Source organism: Ovis aries, chromosome 2 (assembly GCF_016772045.2).
Source record: "Ovis aries strain OAR_USU_Benz2616 breed Rambouillet chromosome 2, ARS-UI_Ramb_v3.0, whole genome shotgun sequence".
NCBI classification, from domain to species: Eukaryota; Metazoa; Chordata; class Mammalia; order Artiodactyla; family Bovidae; genus Ovis; species Ovis aries.
The window spans coordinates 140,658,869-140,677,650 of record NC_056055.1 but is presented as its reverse complement, the minus strand read 5'-3'; the positions used below and the strand labels follow the sequence as shown (position 1 = coordinate 140,677,650).

General features: G+C 40.3%; 1 protein-coding gene across 6 annotated transcripts in view; it reads left to right on the top strand.

The window, feature by feature from the left end:
- The window catches only part of CERS6 (ceramide synthase 6), a 348,157-nt gene that overhangs the window by 276,928 nt on the left and 52,447 nt on the right, over positions 1 to 18,782 (top strand). For all 6 annotated transcript variants that reach the window (XM_060409808.1, XM_004004627.6, XM_004004628.6 and 3 more), the window contains 2 exons: positions 15,266 to 15,394; positions 18,152 to 18,258. In XM_060409808.1, coding sequence (XP_060265791.1) covers positions 15,266 to 15,394; positions 18,152 to 18,258 — 236 coding nt within the window. The remainder of the gene's footprint in view (positions 1 to 15,265; positions 15,395 to 18,151; positions 18,259 to 18,782) is intronic.

Sequence of the window (18,782 nt, the reverse complement as noted above, 5' to 3'; positions counted from 1 at the left end):
GCAGCAGTGTGGCATAGAATTAACTAAAACAATGTCCATGAAACCATCTATCTAGTACAATGGTTGACAGAACTCAGAGCAGTACCCAACACATAATGACTAAAATTTGGTTGAATCAAAGCATAGTGCTAGGGCCAAAAACAAATCAAAAAACCTCCTAAACTAGTGGTCACAAATTTTTCTACTTTGGATCGGTTAAAATGAGCAGAAATCATTAGGAAAAGGAGTTAACTTAAAGCTGCCAACCTTTTACTTTTGCTGGTAAGGAAATTACTTCATAAAAGAAAGGACATCTTAACATTTTAAAGGAGAAAAGATTTTAAAGGGGAAAAAAAGGACAATCCTTTCTATTTATAATTATGAAAAGTTTTTCTCTCTCTCATTTTGCTCAAGACTGGGGAAAGTTATGGGTTATGTGTCTTCTTAGAGGTTGAAGCCATGGGCTCTGAGTCCTTCTGCCTCCCCAGCACCTCTCCTAATTTGGTGTGACCTTGAGCAATGTAGCTTACCTCTCTGTGCCTTTGTGTCCTGATCCAAAGAATAGAGTTCATATAACCTACCTCCTGGGAGTGTGATGAGCATAGATAACTGGTACAAGCTGTTGAAACAGTGCACAGCACATACCAAAGGCTCCATAAATGTTGGCTATTACTGTAATTGTCGGTGTGACTCACCAAATATTGCCAGCTCTCTACTCTCAAGCATGTGCTTGAGGATGGTACACTCAGCCATGCCCCTTCATGTGGTTGGAGATGACCAGATGGCTGGTAGGCTGTGAGCAGAACTGACTTAGTCAATGATGCAATGGAGTTGCTAGTGTTGAGACCCACTAGAGTCTCTTTTCCCTATAGCATGATGGGGCTTCTCTGGTGGCTCAGATGGTAAAGAATCTGCCTGTAGTACCGGAGACCCAGGTTCGATCCTTGGGTCAGGAAGATCCCTTGGAGAAGGGAATGGCTACCCACTCCAAATACTCCAAGTATTCTTGCCTGGAAAATCCCACGGACAGAAGAGCCTGGGGAGCTACAGTCCGTGGAGCTGCAGAGTCAGATGCAACTGAGAGACTAACCACTTTCACTTTCATAGCAATTGATAACCTTTGAGATGCAGGCTGCTCCATCCGGTCCCTAAGTGATGGCGATAAACAGAGTGCCCCCTGCCCACGAGTTGGTAACATACAATAGAATAAGACATAGACTTTTGTTATAAACCATTGAGATTTTAAGCGTTTCATTATTGCCACATGATCTAGCTTATCCTAACTGGCACAACTACTGTTAATAATCTGGCTGATTATCACCTCCTAGAATAGTATTTTCAGAGAAGGCAGTGGCAACCCACTCCAGCATTCTTGCCTGGAGAATTCCAGGGAAGGCGGAGCCTGGTGGGCTGCTGTCTATGGGGTTGTACAGAGTCGGACACGACTGAAGCGGCTTAGCAGCAGCAGCAGCAGAACAGTATTTAGAAGTCATTTGTAAAACTCAGCAGTTCTTAAAGTGTGGTCTTCAGACACCTAGAGATTCTTGAGACCCTTTCAGAAGATCTACAACATTAAAACTGCAATCATAATAATGCTGGGATGTCATTCACCTTTCTCACTGCGTTGAACTTTACACTGATCATGCAAAAGTAATGGCGAAATTGCTAGCAGTGGCACCAAACAGTATGAGTAGCAGCTTTTGTATTCCTCTCTGCCACGTGCTTGCAGGAAGGAAAAATGTCGGTTTTACTTGAGAATGCTCTTGTTGAATTAGTAAAAAGTGTTAATTTATTAAATCTCTAATTCTTGAGTGTACGTTTAATTTTTTTTTAATTTTGTCTGATGAAATGGGAAGGAGCCAGGAAGAGCTTCTGCTGCAGAACAACATCCAATGTGTCTCAAGAAAAGTCACACGCCGTTAGTGTTTTCCACTGAGGGCTGTGCTAGTTGCTTTTCCCCCCGAAAATCTAATTTTTACTTGAAAGAATGACAAACTATAGTTATTCCATTGTGTGTATTTGGTAGACACATTACTGAAGATGCACAGAGTAAACTTATCAAGGTGTTTAAAGTAAAACCATTGACATTATTTGTTGTCAATGATAAAACTCAAACTTTCAAGAAAAAATTAGATTTTTTTAGAAGACTTGTGTCCACCAGCAAGAGCTGTATAGCATCTCAATACTCAAAGACTTTTCTCAGGAGATTGGTAGTGATGACAATAAATGTGGTGTTTAACACATTGTGCAAAATGTTTCTTTAACTCCATGAGCCAATGTTTTCCAAATGATGCATGATGCTCCGAAAGTATGTGTGAGTGAAAGATCCATTCAAAGGTGAAGACAGACCAAAAGATTTTATGTAACAGAACATGAAAATTTTATTGATATAATTTTAAATTCCATATTGCAACTAACCTTTAAGAATGTCCCTCTTGTCAAGATTTGGAATATCAAGAGAAAATAACCATAACTATCTGAAAAAGACTATTAAGATACTTCTCCCATTTCCAACTGTGTGATACTAGATTTGCTTTACATACTTTAACCAAAATAACTGGGCAACAGATTGAAACGAAACCAGCATGAGACAGGCATCAAAGAGATTTGCAATCATGTAAAACAATACCAAGATTGCCGGGAGAAATATCAGTAGCCTCAGATATGCAGATGACACCACCCTTATGGCAGAAAGTGAAGAGGAACTAAAAGCCTCTTGATGAAAGTGAAAGAGGAGAGCGAAAAAGTTGGCTTAAAGCTCAACATTCAGAAAACGAAGATCATAGCATCTTGTCCCATCACTTCATGGGAAACAGATGGGGAAACAGTGGAAACAGCGTCAGACTTTATTTTGGGGGGCTCCAAAATCACTGCAGATGGTGACTGCAGCCATGAAATTAAAAGACACTTACTCCTTGGAAGAAAAGTTATGACCAACCTAGGTAACATATTGAAAAGCAGAGACATTACTTTGCCAACAAAGGTCCGTCTAGTCAAGGCTATGGTTTTTCCAGTGGTCATGTATGGATGTGAGAGTTGGACTGTGAAGAAACCTGAGCACCGAAAAATTGATGTTTCTGAACTGTGGTGTTGGAGAAGACTCCTGAGAGTCCCTTGGACTGCAAGGAGATCCAACCAGTCCATTCTGAAGGAGATCAGCCCTGGGATTTCTTTGGAAGGAATGATGCTAAAGCTGAAACTCCAGTACTTTGGCCACCTCATGCGAAGGGTTGACTCATTGGAAAAGACTGTGATGCTGGGAGGGATTGGGGGCAGGAGGAGAAGGGGACGGATGGCTGAGATGGCTGGATGGCATCACCAACTTGGTGGACGTGAGTCTGAGTGAACTCCGGGAGTTGGTGATAGACAGGGAGGCCTGGCGTGCTGCGATTCATGGGGTCGCAAAGAGTCGGACACCACTGAGTGACTGGACTGAACTGAACTGAACTGAAAACAATACCACTGTCTTCATGACATTTTTAAAGTTTTGGAAAATGTGGTTATTTTTTATAAATATATTTATATTAATTAACATAATGAATTTTATTTAAAATAAATTAATAAGCATGTTTTACATGTTTTTAAATTTTTCCCAGTTTTCATGTCCCGTGTAGTAAATACTGATAGATATGACCCACATAAACAAACAGTTTTTGGTGTCCTCAATAATTTTTAAGAATATGCTCCTGACACCAGAACATTTAAGAATTGCTCATCTAGATTATTTTTCTTCTTTTTAAGAAAACGTCTCTTTACTTTACTTATTTATTTTGGCTGTGCTGTGGAGCATGTTTGATCTTACTTCCCAGACCAGAAATGGAACCAGTGCCCGCCTGCATTGGGAGCACAGAGTCTTAACTGATTAACCACTGGCCCTCCGAGAGTGTCCCTAGATTATTTTTAAGTCTTTCCTAAGGATATGACAGTGTATTAAAAAGCAGAGACATTACTTTGCCAACAAAGATCTGTATAGTCAAAGCAATGGTTTTTCCAACAGTCACGTACAGATGTGAGAGCTGGACCATAAAGAAGACTGAGAGCTAAAGAATTGATGCTTTGGCGCTGTGGTGTTGGAGAAGACTCTCCAGAGTCCCTTGGACTGCAGGGAGATCACACCAGTCAAAACAGTCCTGAATGTTCATTGGAAGGACTGATGCTGAAGCTGAAGCTCTAATACGTTGGCCACCTTGATGCAAACAGCTGACTTACTGGAAAAGACCCTGATGCTGGGAAAGATTGAAGGCAGGAGGAGAACGGGGCAACAGAGGACAAGATGGTTGGATGGCATCACCGACTTGATGGACGTGAGTTTGAGCAAGCTCCCAGAGGTGGTGAAGGACAGGGAAGCCTGGCGTGCTGCAGTCCGTGGGGTCGCAAAGATTCTGACATGACTGAGCGACTGAACAACGAACAACAAGAAGGATATGACTCTCGGGTGATGCCTCAGATTGTATCAGCATCTCCTCTCTTTGCTGGAAAGGCTGAAATCACACCAGATGGCACCCGATCATCCTGAGAGGGTGCAGGATGATGTAGAATTCTCCCTGGGTGACCTCAGTGCTGCTACTTGTAGACACTGGCAGGCAGACCACTTAACCACTCTTTCACAGAGGCACCAGGTTGTTCTTTCGTGTGTTCCCTTATGACTGGAGTAGCAAGATCCTGCCCTCCAAGCTTAGGTTTCTTCCAAGGCAGATACTGCTGACTCTGAGGGCTCTTTCTGTTTTTTTCTCACTGTAGTGACTTCAGAATCAAAGAAGGGAAGAAGAGGCAGCTCCTTTTAGTAAGCCACCACTGATGATCAAAGCATTTTAACCCAGGACTGTGTGCAGGCTGGTGGGAGAACAATAGAACAGTCTTGTCTGGGGTGGATTGGAGGGGAAATGTCTTATGGGACAATTTTATGAGATTTTATTCAAAATTAGTAGCTTGTTCCAGCAATCAAACTCCCAAGCACCTCGCCAGAGGAGAGGCTCTTAAGCATCTTTAAATCTCACAGTTAGATGACCAGCCCAGCTACAGCCCTGGGGCATTGTAGTGGCACCTACTGCTGTCCAAGCATGAGAAGTGACAGCAGGAACCTCTTTTGCCAGAGCGGTGCCAAGGGCCACAGCACTGCCACATTACAGAGAGACCTACACCCAGGACCAACACAGTGCTGTTGCTCCAGTGCTCTGGGTCCTGAAGTCCAGGCCCTCGGGGATCCCACCCTCCCTTGAGAGATGCCGCTGACATTTGGAAAGTATCACTTTCATTGGTGCATGGGTGGTTCAGTGGCAGAAGTCTTGCCTGCCACGCAGGAGGTCCAGGTTGTTTTCCTGGCCCATGCAGCCACAGTGTCCCCTTTGGGGGGACTTCCCTGATAGCTCTGTTGGTAAAGAATCTGCCTGCAATGCAGGAGACTCCGTTTCGATCCCTGGGTTGGGAAGATCCCCTGGAGAAGGGAAAGGCTACCCACTCTAGTATTCTGGCCTGGAGAATTCCATGCACTGTATAGTCCAAGGGGTCGCAAAGAGTCAGACACGACTGAGTGAGTTTCACGTTCACTTTTATTAGGAGATTTCATTCTGCTTCCCCTGGAGAGTTTCCCATAAGTCATCCTAGGAGTCTTGGGAAAACGTCTACTTTGGCTTACTATCTATCTGTTATCTATCTATCTAACCATCTCCCTGACTCAGTGAATTCCCTCCATTTCTATCCCCTTAAATATAAACAGACCGTGACATATCCTTTCCTTTGGCCTCCCAAGAAGAGGCACCTCTTCCACTCATGGCTAATCCTCCCCTTTGCTCTTGGTCCCCTTCTCTTCCTGTCCCCTAGAAGCAACCTTGTTCTGTGTGATAGGCTCCCACTTATCAGTGTTTACAGAAGGGTCCTCCCCCTGCCACCACCTTCCTTATTGTCGTCCTTCCTTGTGCTCTTGTTTCTGAGAAGCAGTCCACTGTGATGGGTGCCTGACCTCTCCAGTCACACAGAATTAGATGCTGATGTGCCTCGAGCCTGTCCTTACCATGTGACTCTGGAGAAATCTCACAGCTTCTCCGTGCCTCAGTTTCCTTATAGAATGGCATTCAAACAGTACTTGCCTTATGGCGTTGTTGGGAATAAATCACCGTGTCCGAACCTTCTGAAACCTGAGAATTAGTAGGCAAGTCTCAGGGTGGATAGAAGTTCACCAGATACTCAAATAGGAGTGGGGCTTGGAGAAAAGAAGAGAAAATACAAAGCCTTCCAGCCAGGAAAAATCCCTGAAGGGCCAGAGTACTGCATGGCGGCAGGGAAGGTGACAGGTGAGTTTTACAAGTAGAGTCCTGCCTGTTGGTGAAGGCAGGTGGGGAGTTTCGGCAGTGGAAGGAAGAGAAATTAGAAGAGAGACAATAAGGCTGATGATAATAATAATAAGAGTTTCCCTGAACCCCTCCTGACAACTTACAGCATCATCCCAGCAGCCCACCAGGCTCTGCCGTCCCTAGGATTCTCCAGGCAAGAACACTGGAGTGGGGTGCCATTTCCTTCTCCAATGCATGAAAGTGAAAAGTGAAAGTGAAGTCTCTCAGTCGTGTCCGACTCTTAGCGACCCCATGGACTGCAGCCCACCAGGCTCCTCCGTCCATGGGATTTTCCAGGCAAGAGTACTGGAGTGGGGTGCCATTGCCTTCTCTGTGGCTGACCTAGAGGAGACTTTTTCTTCTTCCATCCAAAGCACCAAATTGAGACCTGATTTGTCATTTAGAACCTCCAGGGTTTGAAGGAGGAAATGGCAATCCACTCAGTATTCTTGCCTGGAGAATCCCACGGACAGAGGAGCCTGGCGGGCTACAGTCGATGGGGTCGCAGAGTCAGACGCAACCTAACACGTGGCACAGGCTTGACAGTAAATGCGAGGACGATAGCTTTTGAGTTCTGGGATTGCTCTGATTTTAGTTGAGCCCAATCTGCCCCCTACTGATCGTTCTGGATGTTTTCAACCTGAATGAGTTTATTTGCTATCCGGTGTTGGCCCTTTGTCCACTGTGTTATTTCCCACACCCGACCCTCACGCTGGATAAAAAGGAGAGCAGAATCTGTTAACTTGCACATCACTTAAGACTGTTACGTTGGGTGTATTTTAAATGTCCCAGAAGTGACCCTTCTAGCATGAAAAGCTGTACAAATTAGTGCGGCTGGACCAAGAGTAATTTCAACTGCACCCAGAAGATGGATATTTTGGCTTCTGACTACTGGCGCTTGTAATTTGGCAAGACTTGTAGTGATGGAGAACATCTAAATACCCAAAATTCAATGAGAAAAAAGACATGTGTGTATGATTAAGAAAAATACCTTCATCACTTGAAAGCGGAATGCATCTGGAGAGCGTACTTTGGAGGGGAAGAGAGGCAGAAAGCAAGGACTCCAGAGAGTCTCAGATGAAGTTCCAGGCTCTGGGCAGGCATAGTTGGAGGGAAGCAGTGGCACTATCCTGCTGCTTTCTGTTGTGCAAACAAAATTTTATTGCATCTTTTCCCTGTAATAAAATCAATTGAAGATTAAATATTAACTAAATAATTCAAAGTACATGAGATTATGAGTTCTTGATCTTAAAATGGTGCCATCTTTGTTACGCAGGAGAAAGACTGGGTAAACACTGCTGATACAGCAGTTCTTTATTTCATTTATGTATGTTCCCAGAAGCTCTGAAGTAATGGCACGTGTTGTGGTAGAGAGGCTAATGTTGCATCCAGAAGGACAGCTCTTGTTTTCACAAAAGCTTAAGCTTTTCAAAAGCTCTTAAAGTTGTAGTTATAATTTATCATGAGGATTTTGATGGCGATATCTGCCAAAACTGTTTTTTTTTAAATAATTTATCTGAATTTTGAAAGTAATACTGAATGGGTTGCTTCAGAACAGCTGTGAAAATTAAACCCCTTACTTATTCTTTATCTAAAGAAAATGTGATGAAGCCAGCCGTGAGCCTATGAGATTGCGACATCTCAAATTACAAGACTGTTTCACATACTACGCTCTTTGATGTGGCTCTAAGGCGGAGGTCATCAAAGTTTTTTTCTAAAGGGCCAGATAGTAAATATTTTAAACTCGAGAGCTATACAGTCTCCGTTGCAACTATTTAACTCTACCACTGTAGCAAGAACACTGCCATAAACAGTGATTAAACAAATGGATGTTGCTGTGTTCTAATAAAATATTATTTACAAAAACAAATAAGGGCTAGATTCGGCCTGGAGTCTGTAGTTTGTCTTTGCTCTAAAGTTGAGTCACCTGGATGTGCCTATTTGGTGAAGAGTGAGGATGTCAGCTTTAAGAATGGCAGAGAGAGATATTCACATCATATCAGCACATGGTTTTTAAAACATTTCAATACTAACGATAGCAAGCTTAAAGTCTTTAACCAATTAATTTCTTAGCACTTACTATTTTCAGAATGATGTTTGTATGAGACAGTTATCTGCCTCAATGACCTAAATCTGTATATATTTAGTTGCCAAAGTGAAAAATCTACTCTATTGGGGAAAAAGTGTAGAAATAAATTTGTCTCTAGATTTTGTGTGAATGAGGTTTTATTCATGGATTGATATCAGAGATGGGCTAATTGAATCATTCCTTCAGGACTCCACCTCTTTATAATTAAACATTATCCAAACAAATCACATTTTTTCATCCATTTCCACATTTTCCCATAAATATTTACACTAGAGTAGAGGCTATACATAATAATGAAAGTGAATTTCAACTACAATTTTTGAAGAACTTTGTTATTTGAAATACCCTTCTTTAAATGACACATTTAACCAGTTCTCTTTAGAGTCAGCCAAAACTCAAGGCCAGCTAAAAATGTAATAACCAAGTAAATTTTGGGAGGTTGCAGATACCCCAACAGTTGACATTTACATTTGCATACATTATGTGAACTTCTTACGTCATGGGCTGGTAACAGAAAGGTTTAATTTTCAAGTTGCCTAATATGGGCAAATCAGAATTAACAGATTTTTATAAATCACTCTGAATGTTCTTTTATTTCAGTCATTGTCTTTACAACCTAGACAGTTAGTATTCTGTTTCTTTGCTTTTTAAGAGAACTATAGATAGATACACGGAGAAGGCAATGGCACCCCACTCCAGTACTCTTGCCTGGAAAATCCCATGGACGGAGGAGCCTGGTGGGCTGCAGTCCATGGGGTCGCTAGGAGTCGGACATGACTGAGCAACTTCATTTTCGCTTTTCACTTTCAGACATTGGAGAAGGAAATGGCAACCCATTCCAGTGTTCTTGCCTGGAGAATCCCAGGGACGGGGTGCCTGGTGGGCTGCCGTCTATGGGGTCGAACAGAGTTGGACATGACTGAAGCGACTTAGCAGCAGCAGCAGCAGATAGATATATAAATTTGTTAACATATCAATATCTATATTCATGCATAGGACTTCAACTATCCATAACCAGTTTGAGTATCTATTATATCTTCATATTCACTCAATGGGAAAAGTGTTTAACTATGATTGTTCTTGGCACGTGTAAGTTTCGTCTGAAGTTCACACACTCCATGTGTGTTCATTCTGGAGTGAAGGTGGAGCCTGGGTGGCCACTCTTCCCTATATGATGCCAAGTTACAGGCTTGAAGTCCACTTTCTGCACAGCCGTATTGCTCCCCAACATTCTGAGCTTTATTCCCAGGTTGCACGATCCCAAGAGAAGAGATGGGGAAACTGTTGTTGCTCTCTAGAAAAAAAGAAGATGTTACTCTGTTAACAACCCTATTAATTTCTTTGTACCTGAAGACTCAAATAGGAAAACTATTTTTTTTTAATAGAAATGAGAGATTTCTATTACTGCTGTAGTGGCCGTAAAATGAAATCAGCTTCAATTTATGTTTCTTTCATTCTGTTTCTTAGAGAGTTTGAAAATCTGCTAAATGGGTAACGTGGTATTACCTGATTCTTATCCCTGGGTCAGGGAGATGCGCTGGCAAAGGAGTTGGCAACCCTCTCCAGTATTCTTGCCTGGAAAATCCCATGGAAAGAGGAGCCTGGCAGGCTACAATCCATGGGGTTACAAAGATTGGACATGACTGAACAAGTAAACAACAATTCATGAGTTAGAGTATGTTTATTAATGGTATTTGTTTAATTTGGTAAAGCTGCTTCTGTTATTTGCATCCCAGAGAGAAGAGTCTTTTCTTTGTCTTGCACTTTAGTGGTATTTCATATTTTTCACCACCCATGCACATCTGAATTAACCATCACTTAATATCTTGATCTTAATTTTTTTTGAGAAGCTTCACCAATGCTTTTCTTTATTTGTTGCAAAGATTATTCCCAAAAGAAACTGCATGAAATTGTTAATGCTTTAGCCAGCAAATGGGAATTTAGAGAACAAGCTTCTTGTTTGTAGTGGAAGTTTTTTTAATAAGAAATGATATTTAATTTTGCTTTCATGAGAATATGTACATCAATGTGAATTTATGTGTTTTCTGAAAACAGTATTATTTCAAAGCCTTGTTCGTTCAGCTTGACCACTGCAAATGGAGTTCCAACATATAGAACATCAGACTTCGGTCCCTGTGGCCCTTCGGTGCTAGTATTTTGTTGTGGAGAGCATTCCCCTGGATAACTGAGTTAAGGATGCCCATTCTCATTCTACCAATAACAGTTGGGGATGGATCCCAAGTAACTAGAAGTTTATCTGCACCTACAAGTTTCTGATGTGGACGCTACACAAAATAGACTGAGACTCTGTTCTGGGTTCTCTAAATGCCATTCAGAAATGTAATATGGAAAAACAAAAAACAAAAACAATGTTTTCTTCCCAGCTTCTGGTATTAAAATGGATGGCTTTTCCTTCAATTTCTTCGTTTTAGTCTTATTCTAATTGTACTTGAGGCAAGACCGTATCTTGGAGAAGGCAATGGCACCCCACTCCAGTACTCTTGCCTGGAAAATCCCATGGGCAGAGGAGCCTGGTAGGCTGCAGATCGTGGGGTCGCTAAGAGTCGGACACGACTGAGCGACTTCACTTTCACTTTTCACTTTCATGCAGTGGAAAAGGAAATGGCAACCCACTCCAGTGTTCTTGCCTGGAGAATCCCAGGGACAGGGGAGCCTGGTGGGCTGCCGTCTCTGGGGTCGCACAGAGTCGGACACGACTGAAGCGACTTAGCAGTAGCAGCAAGACCATATCTATATTTTTTCCTATCTCTGATAATTGCCATGGGAGAAGCCACTAGAATGAGGGCTGAGGTTGAGGTAAATATTGTGCAGGGAATGTGGAAGGAACCCTTGACACTGGCTATGAATATGCCCAGAAACGATACGGCAGAGCAGTAGGAGGTTGGGGACCACTGACGCAGGTAGCCAGGCCAGTCTGTTTGAAATAAGGGCTTTGGGATCTGTCTTCAGTATGAAGGCCAACAAGAAATCACAGTCTCTCTACCTAATTGATGCTACCAAAAATGGAAGAAACATTCTCAACCTAAATGCTAAGTTTCCTGCAGCTTGCCTGGGTATAGATATATTAATACACCATTTACTTTCAGCAGTAACAAACAAGAGGATGGGAGTTTCCCACAAGGTGCTGATAAAGTCTAAATTGACAATTTGTTTAAAAACTGTTATTTGTACCAGATTCACTGCCTATTCAGAAAAATGTCACAGTGAGGGAATGAGAGTAACACAAAAAATAATGATTGCATGGCTTTTATTAAAGGTATTTCAGTGTGTATAATGCTTCCTGAAGCAGAAATGTAAAAGACAAAATCCATTATTCATGCTTTTTATATTCATACAGATATGGCAGTATAATGAAAATTGGTCTTCTGCTGTGAGCATAGCTCTGAGCCCCTCAGTAATAAATGTTTTCTAGAACCAGGTTATTTATATGCAAAAATCATCTTCACAAAGCAAACTTTGTCTGAAAAACAAGTCTCTTGTTTTTAGGGCAACCTTGCTATATTGCCAAGGGCATTGTTTTATTTATTGACATTTATATCAGATACACATTAGGAAACTTATTTATAAAATGGCCCTAATCCTCCATAAGGTTTTAATCAATTTATATTCATTTTAAAATTAAATCAAGAAAACCTCTTCTCTTTCAGTAAATCAAGAGCAATCACTCAGGGCTAAACAATGGGAAATGTGGAAAGTATTGTTCTGGTTAGGTACTCAACTAGTTAGATTTTAAAATCTATGTATTCAGCATGGGTGAATATAAACTCACTGAACTGTTGAATTAACACTCTATGGTTTTATTTAATTATATTTTTGAGATAGTATAAAATAGCAGTTGATAGGTTAGCTCCACTTCAATTGATCCATTGTTTTGAAGTAGCTATTGTCTGGTAGATTACTCTAGGTGATGAAACCAAATACATTTCTGATAACAGCCTTGAGTGAAGAGATGTCATCTTCCCCTGGGAAACATTATCAGAGCAATTTTTATTATATGCTTAAGGCACTTTTAGGGCTTCCCTGGCGGCTCAGACAGTAAAGTGTCTGCCTACAATGTGGTAGGCCTGGGTTCCGATCCCTGGGTTGGGAAGATCCCCTGGAGAAGAAAATGGCAACCCGCTCCAGTACTCTTGCCTGGAAAATCCCATGGACGGAGGAGCCTGGTAGGCTACAGTCCATGGGGTCGCAAAGAGTCAGACACAACTGAGCGACTTCACTTCACTTCACTTCACTTAAGGCACTTTTGGTATTGTTCAACTTTAATCCTGTAGGGAGACCCTAGATAACTACAAAAGCGTCAGAGAAATCAAGAGAAATAGGTAAAACTGGTAAGTTAAGTCTGTATATGGTCACTGATTAAACTCAGAGCATGGTCTTCATTTCTCTCGCCGTGAGCTGAGAACTAATTCGAGATGCAGATGTGGGTCTAGAGGAAGGAGTACGGTGATAGGTCCACAGGCGGCAGGAGTTTGCACTTCATTCTGTAGTTCTGCTGTGGGCGTAGAATGAACTGATGCAGGACACGATTCTGCCAACAATGGTGTCTACCATCATGCCACACAGCTCATTTTGAGACTTCTGCGGCTGCTGCTGCTAAGTCACTTCAGTCGTGTCCGACTCTGTGTGACCCCAGAGACGGCAGCCCACCAGGCTCCCCCGTCCCTGGGATTCTCCAGGCAAGAACACTGGAGTGGGTTGCCATTTCCTTCTCCAAATAATACATTGTTTATTCCAGTAAATATGAGCTACTTATAGAATAAATTTAAAAACCAATATGTATGCTCAGTCACTCAGTCATGTCTGACTCTTTGCAGCCCTTTGGATTGTCATTCACCAGGATCCTTTCTCCATGGGACTTTTTTAGGCAAGAATGCTGGAGTGGATTGCTATTTCATCTTCTAGGGATTCTTCCAGACCCAGGGACTGTACCCACATTTCCTGTCTCCTGCATTGAAGGCAGATTCTTTACCCACTGAGCTATTGGGAATCCCAATAATAAGTCAATATGGTTATCCATAAATGCAGAAAAGTAACGTCTGGACACCAAAATGTATACAGAACCATTTAAACATTGTGTTTTTTTAAATATACCCATGTGGCTTTACTTCATCATTGTCATTTAAAGCTTGAATTTATAAAACATAAAAAGATATTCTTAAAGAGTTCTGTATCACAGGAATTTAAACAGTAGAAGAATCCATAGCTTTATAGGTTTAAGTTACATAAATTAAAATGATTGGAATTTTTCAGTGTGGGAACTATACAAGGAAATATATGGCAAAAGGACCTTATAGGTGCAGTATTTTATTACTTATAGATGATCATTAGTTACTTTCAGGATATAAGCAAAAAACATTGTTTAAATGTTTTAGAACCATTTAAGTCATCAAAATTGAACTTTCAGACCCCAAACTGTGTGACATCAATAGCTACTTAATAAAGAGTATATGTATCTGTACATACAGTCACTTTCTTTTTTTCTCTTTCTCTCAGTTTCATAATATGCTTCTAATTTTGTCTCATTTATCTCTGAATGGTCCATGGTTTCAAGTAGGTCATCATTTGAGCTGGTCTTGGCACTGAAGTCCCAGAGACTTTGAGTTTACTCTGGGAGAAATACACACTAAATAAAAGTGTCAGTAGAAGCATTTCCAAGCAATATAAATTCCATGTTACAATAAATGTGTCCAAGTGGTCAGGAGATAAATCAGTAGTGGAGAAAGATGATCTTTTCACATGAGCCAGGAAGCAGCCTTGAAATTGATCAAAATAAGGATGGCCAAATTCCCATTACGTTTGCCAGTTTTTTTTTTTTTTTCTAGTGACTACAGACAGATAATGGTTAAAATTCAGAGCTTGTTTGTGTAGAAATGCCATCAGAAATGCCAACATATTACAATTCTTATTTTAACATTCCGTTGGGCATATTCCAGGAGAAGGATGCCAAACCCTAGCCACTAATAGTTAGAGAAGTGGTCCAGTTGGCCCTGCACTAGAAGAGTTTCCTAATGTGCAAATCCAAATAATACCTTTCTGAGCTTGAAACCTGTCAACTGAAAAAAAAATGTACAATTTAAAAGTTGAAAATTATTGTCAAAAACTTGGCAAAACTGAGGACTTAAGCTGCAGACATAGCATCTCAGATCACTCTGAGAGATTACTCCGAAGAGACAAAGGGGGACCCAGGATGTATAGGAGTTTCTACAACAAAGACCAGGTAGTCAGAATAGCAAAAGATTATTATTAAAGAAAACCAGATATCTCAAGTTAAGGGACTTAGTGCTTTTCTGTGTATAGGAAGATGACTGTCCCATGCGTATCACTCATTCCTTCGACATGCACCTCAGCAGTCTGGGGCCAGGATCTTCTGCTTTCTCATCCTGAGCCTCCTCAAGGTGCACTGCCAGGGTGCACTGCAGTGACTGACTGCTGGTGGGCATCTTCTTTCCATCCTGAGTTTCCTCAGTGCTCACTCTAGAGGAGACTGTAATTTGATGGCTGCAACCTCGTTTGTCTTCTGATATGGCAGGTAATATTTTTTCATTCACAAATTCTATATGGCAATTTTCCCCCTAGCTTTAAATTCCTTGGCTTAGTACAAAACAGCGTTTATGATCTGGCCTTAGTCCTGGTATTGATCACATTGTCCAAAGTCACTGGTCTCCTGCGTGTCTCTCCCACGACATGGTGAACTCTCAGAGAGTAGGAACTATATATTACTCATGTTAGTGTCCCCGGTGCTGGGCCCACTGGGTTCCTCAGAAGTATTAGATGAATGGATGAATAGATGGAAAGACTGTGATGCTGCTAAATCCTAACTAACATGCCTGTGTCTTCTGCTTCCCAGGACTTTGGCGTTATGTTCCTGCATCACCTTGTAGCTATTCTCTTGATTACCTTTTCATATGTCAACAACATGGCCCGAGTAGGGACCCTGATCCTCTGTCTCCACGATTCAGCCGATGCTCTTCTAGAGGTAAAAGTTTTCTTTTCATATATAGAGTACAAAATCTGAAATTTAAGGAATCCCTCAGATCCTCAGTTCTTCTAGGGTATGCTAGATGGTGTTGGGAGAATGTAGGATATGACTTCTTTGAATCTATGGAGTGTTTCTCTGTAGGTCTAATTGGCGAAAGTGAGACTTTAATATTTTCACCAAGTTAGCATTCTTTATTAACAGAATAATGAAAACCTTTACCCTTCTACACTTAAGAAATTAATGTTTTACAGTAGGAAAATTACTATTTGAATAGGCTTTGTTTCTAATGTTACAGGTTTCACACTGATTTATCTGGAAGGTATGTATAGCTCACTATAGTTATTAGTTGTCCATCCTGATGAAATTAACAGTCATAGTTTTTATTGCCTATATATATGTGTAGATTATGTATATTAATATTAAATATTGTCCTAGTATTTTTACAGTGAAAGTATATATGCATTGCAAATTTTACATGAAAACTGTTTTCTATGCATATACATGTTAAGAATACCTGAAGAGATATTGGTTGCACTTAAGTTAACTTTCTAAACCATTACCACTTAGAATTATTAAAATAGCAAAAAAGAATGAAAAATGCTTCTAAACATATTTCAAAAGATAAAATCCCAAGTAAAATTTTGGTGTGGTATTTTCTCTTAATATTGGCCCCCATGAAGAGACATGCTCAGTAAGGTTCTATAATTACAGTTTTTCACTTTAATCCTAAGAAATTCACATAATTGGTCAAAAATAAACTTACCAAAGTACAAATTCCATGTAGAAATGGGTCTTAGAGTCTGCATTCTGATTTTTTATTCCTTTCGCCCTACAGTTCTGCCCCTTTGAAGCTTACGCTGTCACTGTGAATGTAGAATAGAAGTGCCCTCAAATAATGATTTGTTATTGCAATACAAGCAGAAATTTCAGGTCGTAAAATTGAATCTACTATAAAGGCAATTAGTCAAGGTTTGAAGTATATACAGCACTTCATTAAAGACTCTGGTCCCTATAAGGTTATGAAACAAAAAAAATATTCCTAATGGGCTAGATATGTCATATGAAGGGTTGGCACTATTTTTAAGTGATTCAAGCTAGATTCTATTCAGCACATTTTTTAAAAGAAATAGAATTAGTACAAAGGCAATTCCCTGAAAATCAGTTACCATGTGGTTAAATCCTCAGTGTGCTTGGAGGTAGAAACGTATACAGCAATCTACCATCTCGAAATCAATCCTGTATAATCTGCCAGCTCTTGTCTGTGGAAATGGATGGCCTAGTGCTTGGCAGAGCCATAATTCAGAAAGTGTGGACTGAATCATCATCTACCACTTTTATCTAAAAAAGAAAAAGATTCCAGAAGTCCAAGTCATGTGAATGACTCCTTTCTAAACAAAGGTTTAAAAGGAAATGTTCTTCATCCCTTGGATTCTATTTGACATTATAAAATAATGCTTGAGAATATCCAAAAAATGAGATATGTTGACTCTTCAAAGTGGAATCTATGGCTTAGACATTTCAGAAAATTTGATGTTTAATGCTTGTTACTGAATACTGGTGAATGAATGTAAAAGAAAAACTACATGGTTTACATAGCCAGAAGGAGGCAGAAGATGCTTTATTCATTCCTTTAGTATAAGTTGTGATGTCACATACAAAGTATTCACGAAATTAAAGGCTCATAATCCTGGCTTCCACTCAGTTAATAGATATTGATATTCCCTTTTAGGAATGTATTTCTCCCATAGCTTCATATTTTACTTAAAGATCTTAAATTATAGCTTCTATGGATACTGTCAACAAGCCTTTCAAGTCTGGCTCAGCTATTTTAACTTTACAAGAAGTAGAAAATAATGTCGTGAATTTGAAATACATCTTCAGTTTATAAGCCAGTGTGTGGGTACTGTGAATTATATGTGACAATGTAAAAAGAGGTGATCAAGCACAATTTTGTTTTCAGTGTCCCCTGTTCTTACTTAGAATCACCTATAAAAAGTAAATGGTAGAGAAAGGGATGTATTTCTTTCCTCGACTAATTTATAATATAAAAAGTGGTCACTTAAATCACTACCATAAATTATTAGTGTACTTCTCATAGACATTCTGAACACTAGTGACTTTCATCTAGAAAATTACCCAATAATGTAAATTTGAAAATGATACCTAAATGGATTCACTGAAATAACATCATCTTGACACATTCTTCGTTTCTAAATTTGTGAGAATAAGCCAAGAAACTGTCCCCAGAGACCTCCTTTTACCTGTTTAAGAAAAACCTATAACTCTGAGTCTGAAGGAGGAAAAAGTACAGGAAGGCTCAGTATATTGTCTATAAAGTTTGTAACCTTAGTATTTGGAATTCATTAAAGGTTAAAGGATTATCTAGCACTTTTCTATTTTGACCTGTTATGCCAAATTCCTTTTTTGGTGTCTTTGGCTTGCTAGTATTATCTGTAATGCAAGAGTTTCTTATTTTTCTGTTTTCCTGAAGTCAACCATATAATTGAATTTTTCAGGTTGCTGAATATTTTATTAAATCTGTAACAGTCAGTAGTTCTACTTATGGCTAATACCATATTTCACTTGACTTATGGGTAATTTATAAATATGATGCATGATGCATGACATTTCAAAGTAGCAGGCAGTTTTATGCATCTGGTAAGTTATATCTTAAAGGAGACTCGTCCATATTGAAAGAAGCTTTCCATTTATCAGTTTAACTGAATTAATCTTTCACATTCCTTCCTTTTATAGGCTGCCAAAATGGCAAATTACGCCAAGTTTCAGAAAATTTGTGATCTCCTGTTTGTTATGTTTGCCATGGTTTTTATCACCACGCGACTGGGTGTATTTCCTCTCTGGTAAGTGGGCCTATCTTCTTTCTGATAAGGCCACCCCATCCAGAATAGGTTTTATGAAACATTTTCCTGTTGAATTTTACTCCAGATACTTAGTAAGAAGGTTAAAGAAAGTGAGGGAGAGACTCAAGAAACAGCTTGATTTCTTCTTCCAGAAGGGAGTTGTCTTCTTTATTAATTCTTTCTACAGGATTGTTCGGAGAAGGCAATGGCACCCCACTCCAGGATTGTTAGAGAAGGATGTGGCTTGCGTAGGTTCTTAAGCCACAAGAAGCTGTCAGCCATTTTAGGCTCCAATCCTAAAATATGATGCAAAAACCTTAGCCATGAAAGTTTGCATTAAGAAAGGAAGTATGGTGTTGCAACCAGTTAGATATCTGGGATCCTCCTGTACCAGTTGTTCACCAAGGATTTATTAGCCGCAGCAGCAGAATCACCTCTGGGGTGATAACCTCTGGGGCCCCATCTACCCCAGACCTACTGAATCACAGACTCAGGGTATGGGGCCTGGCATTTTGGATTTTGAT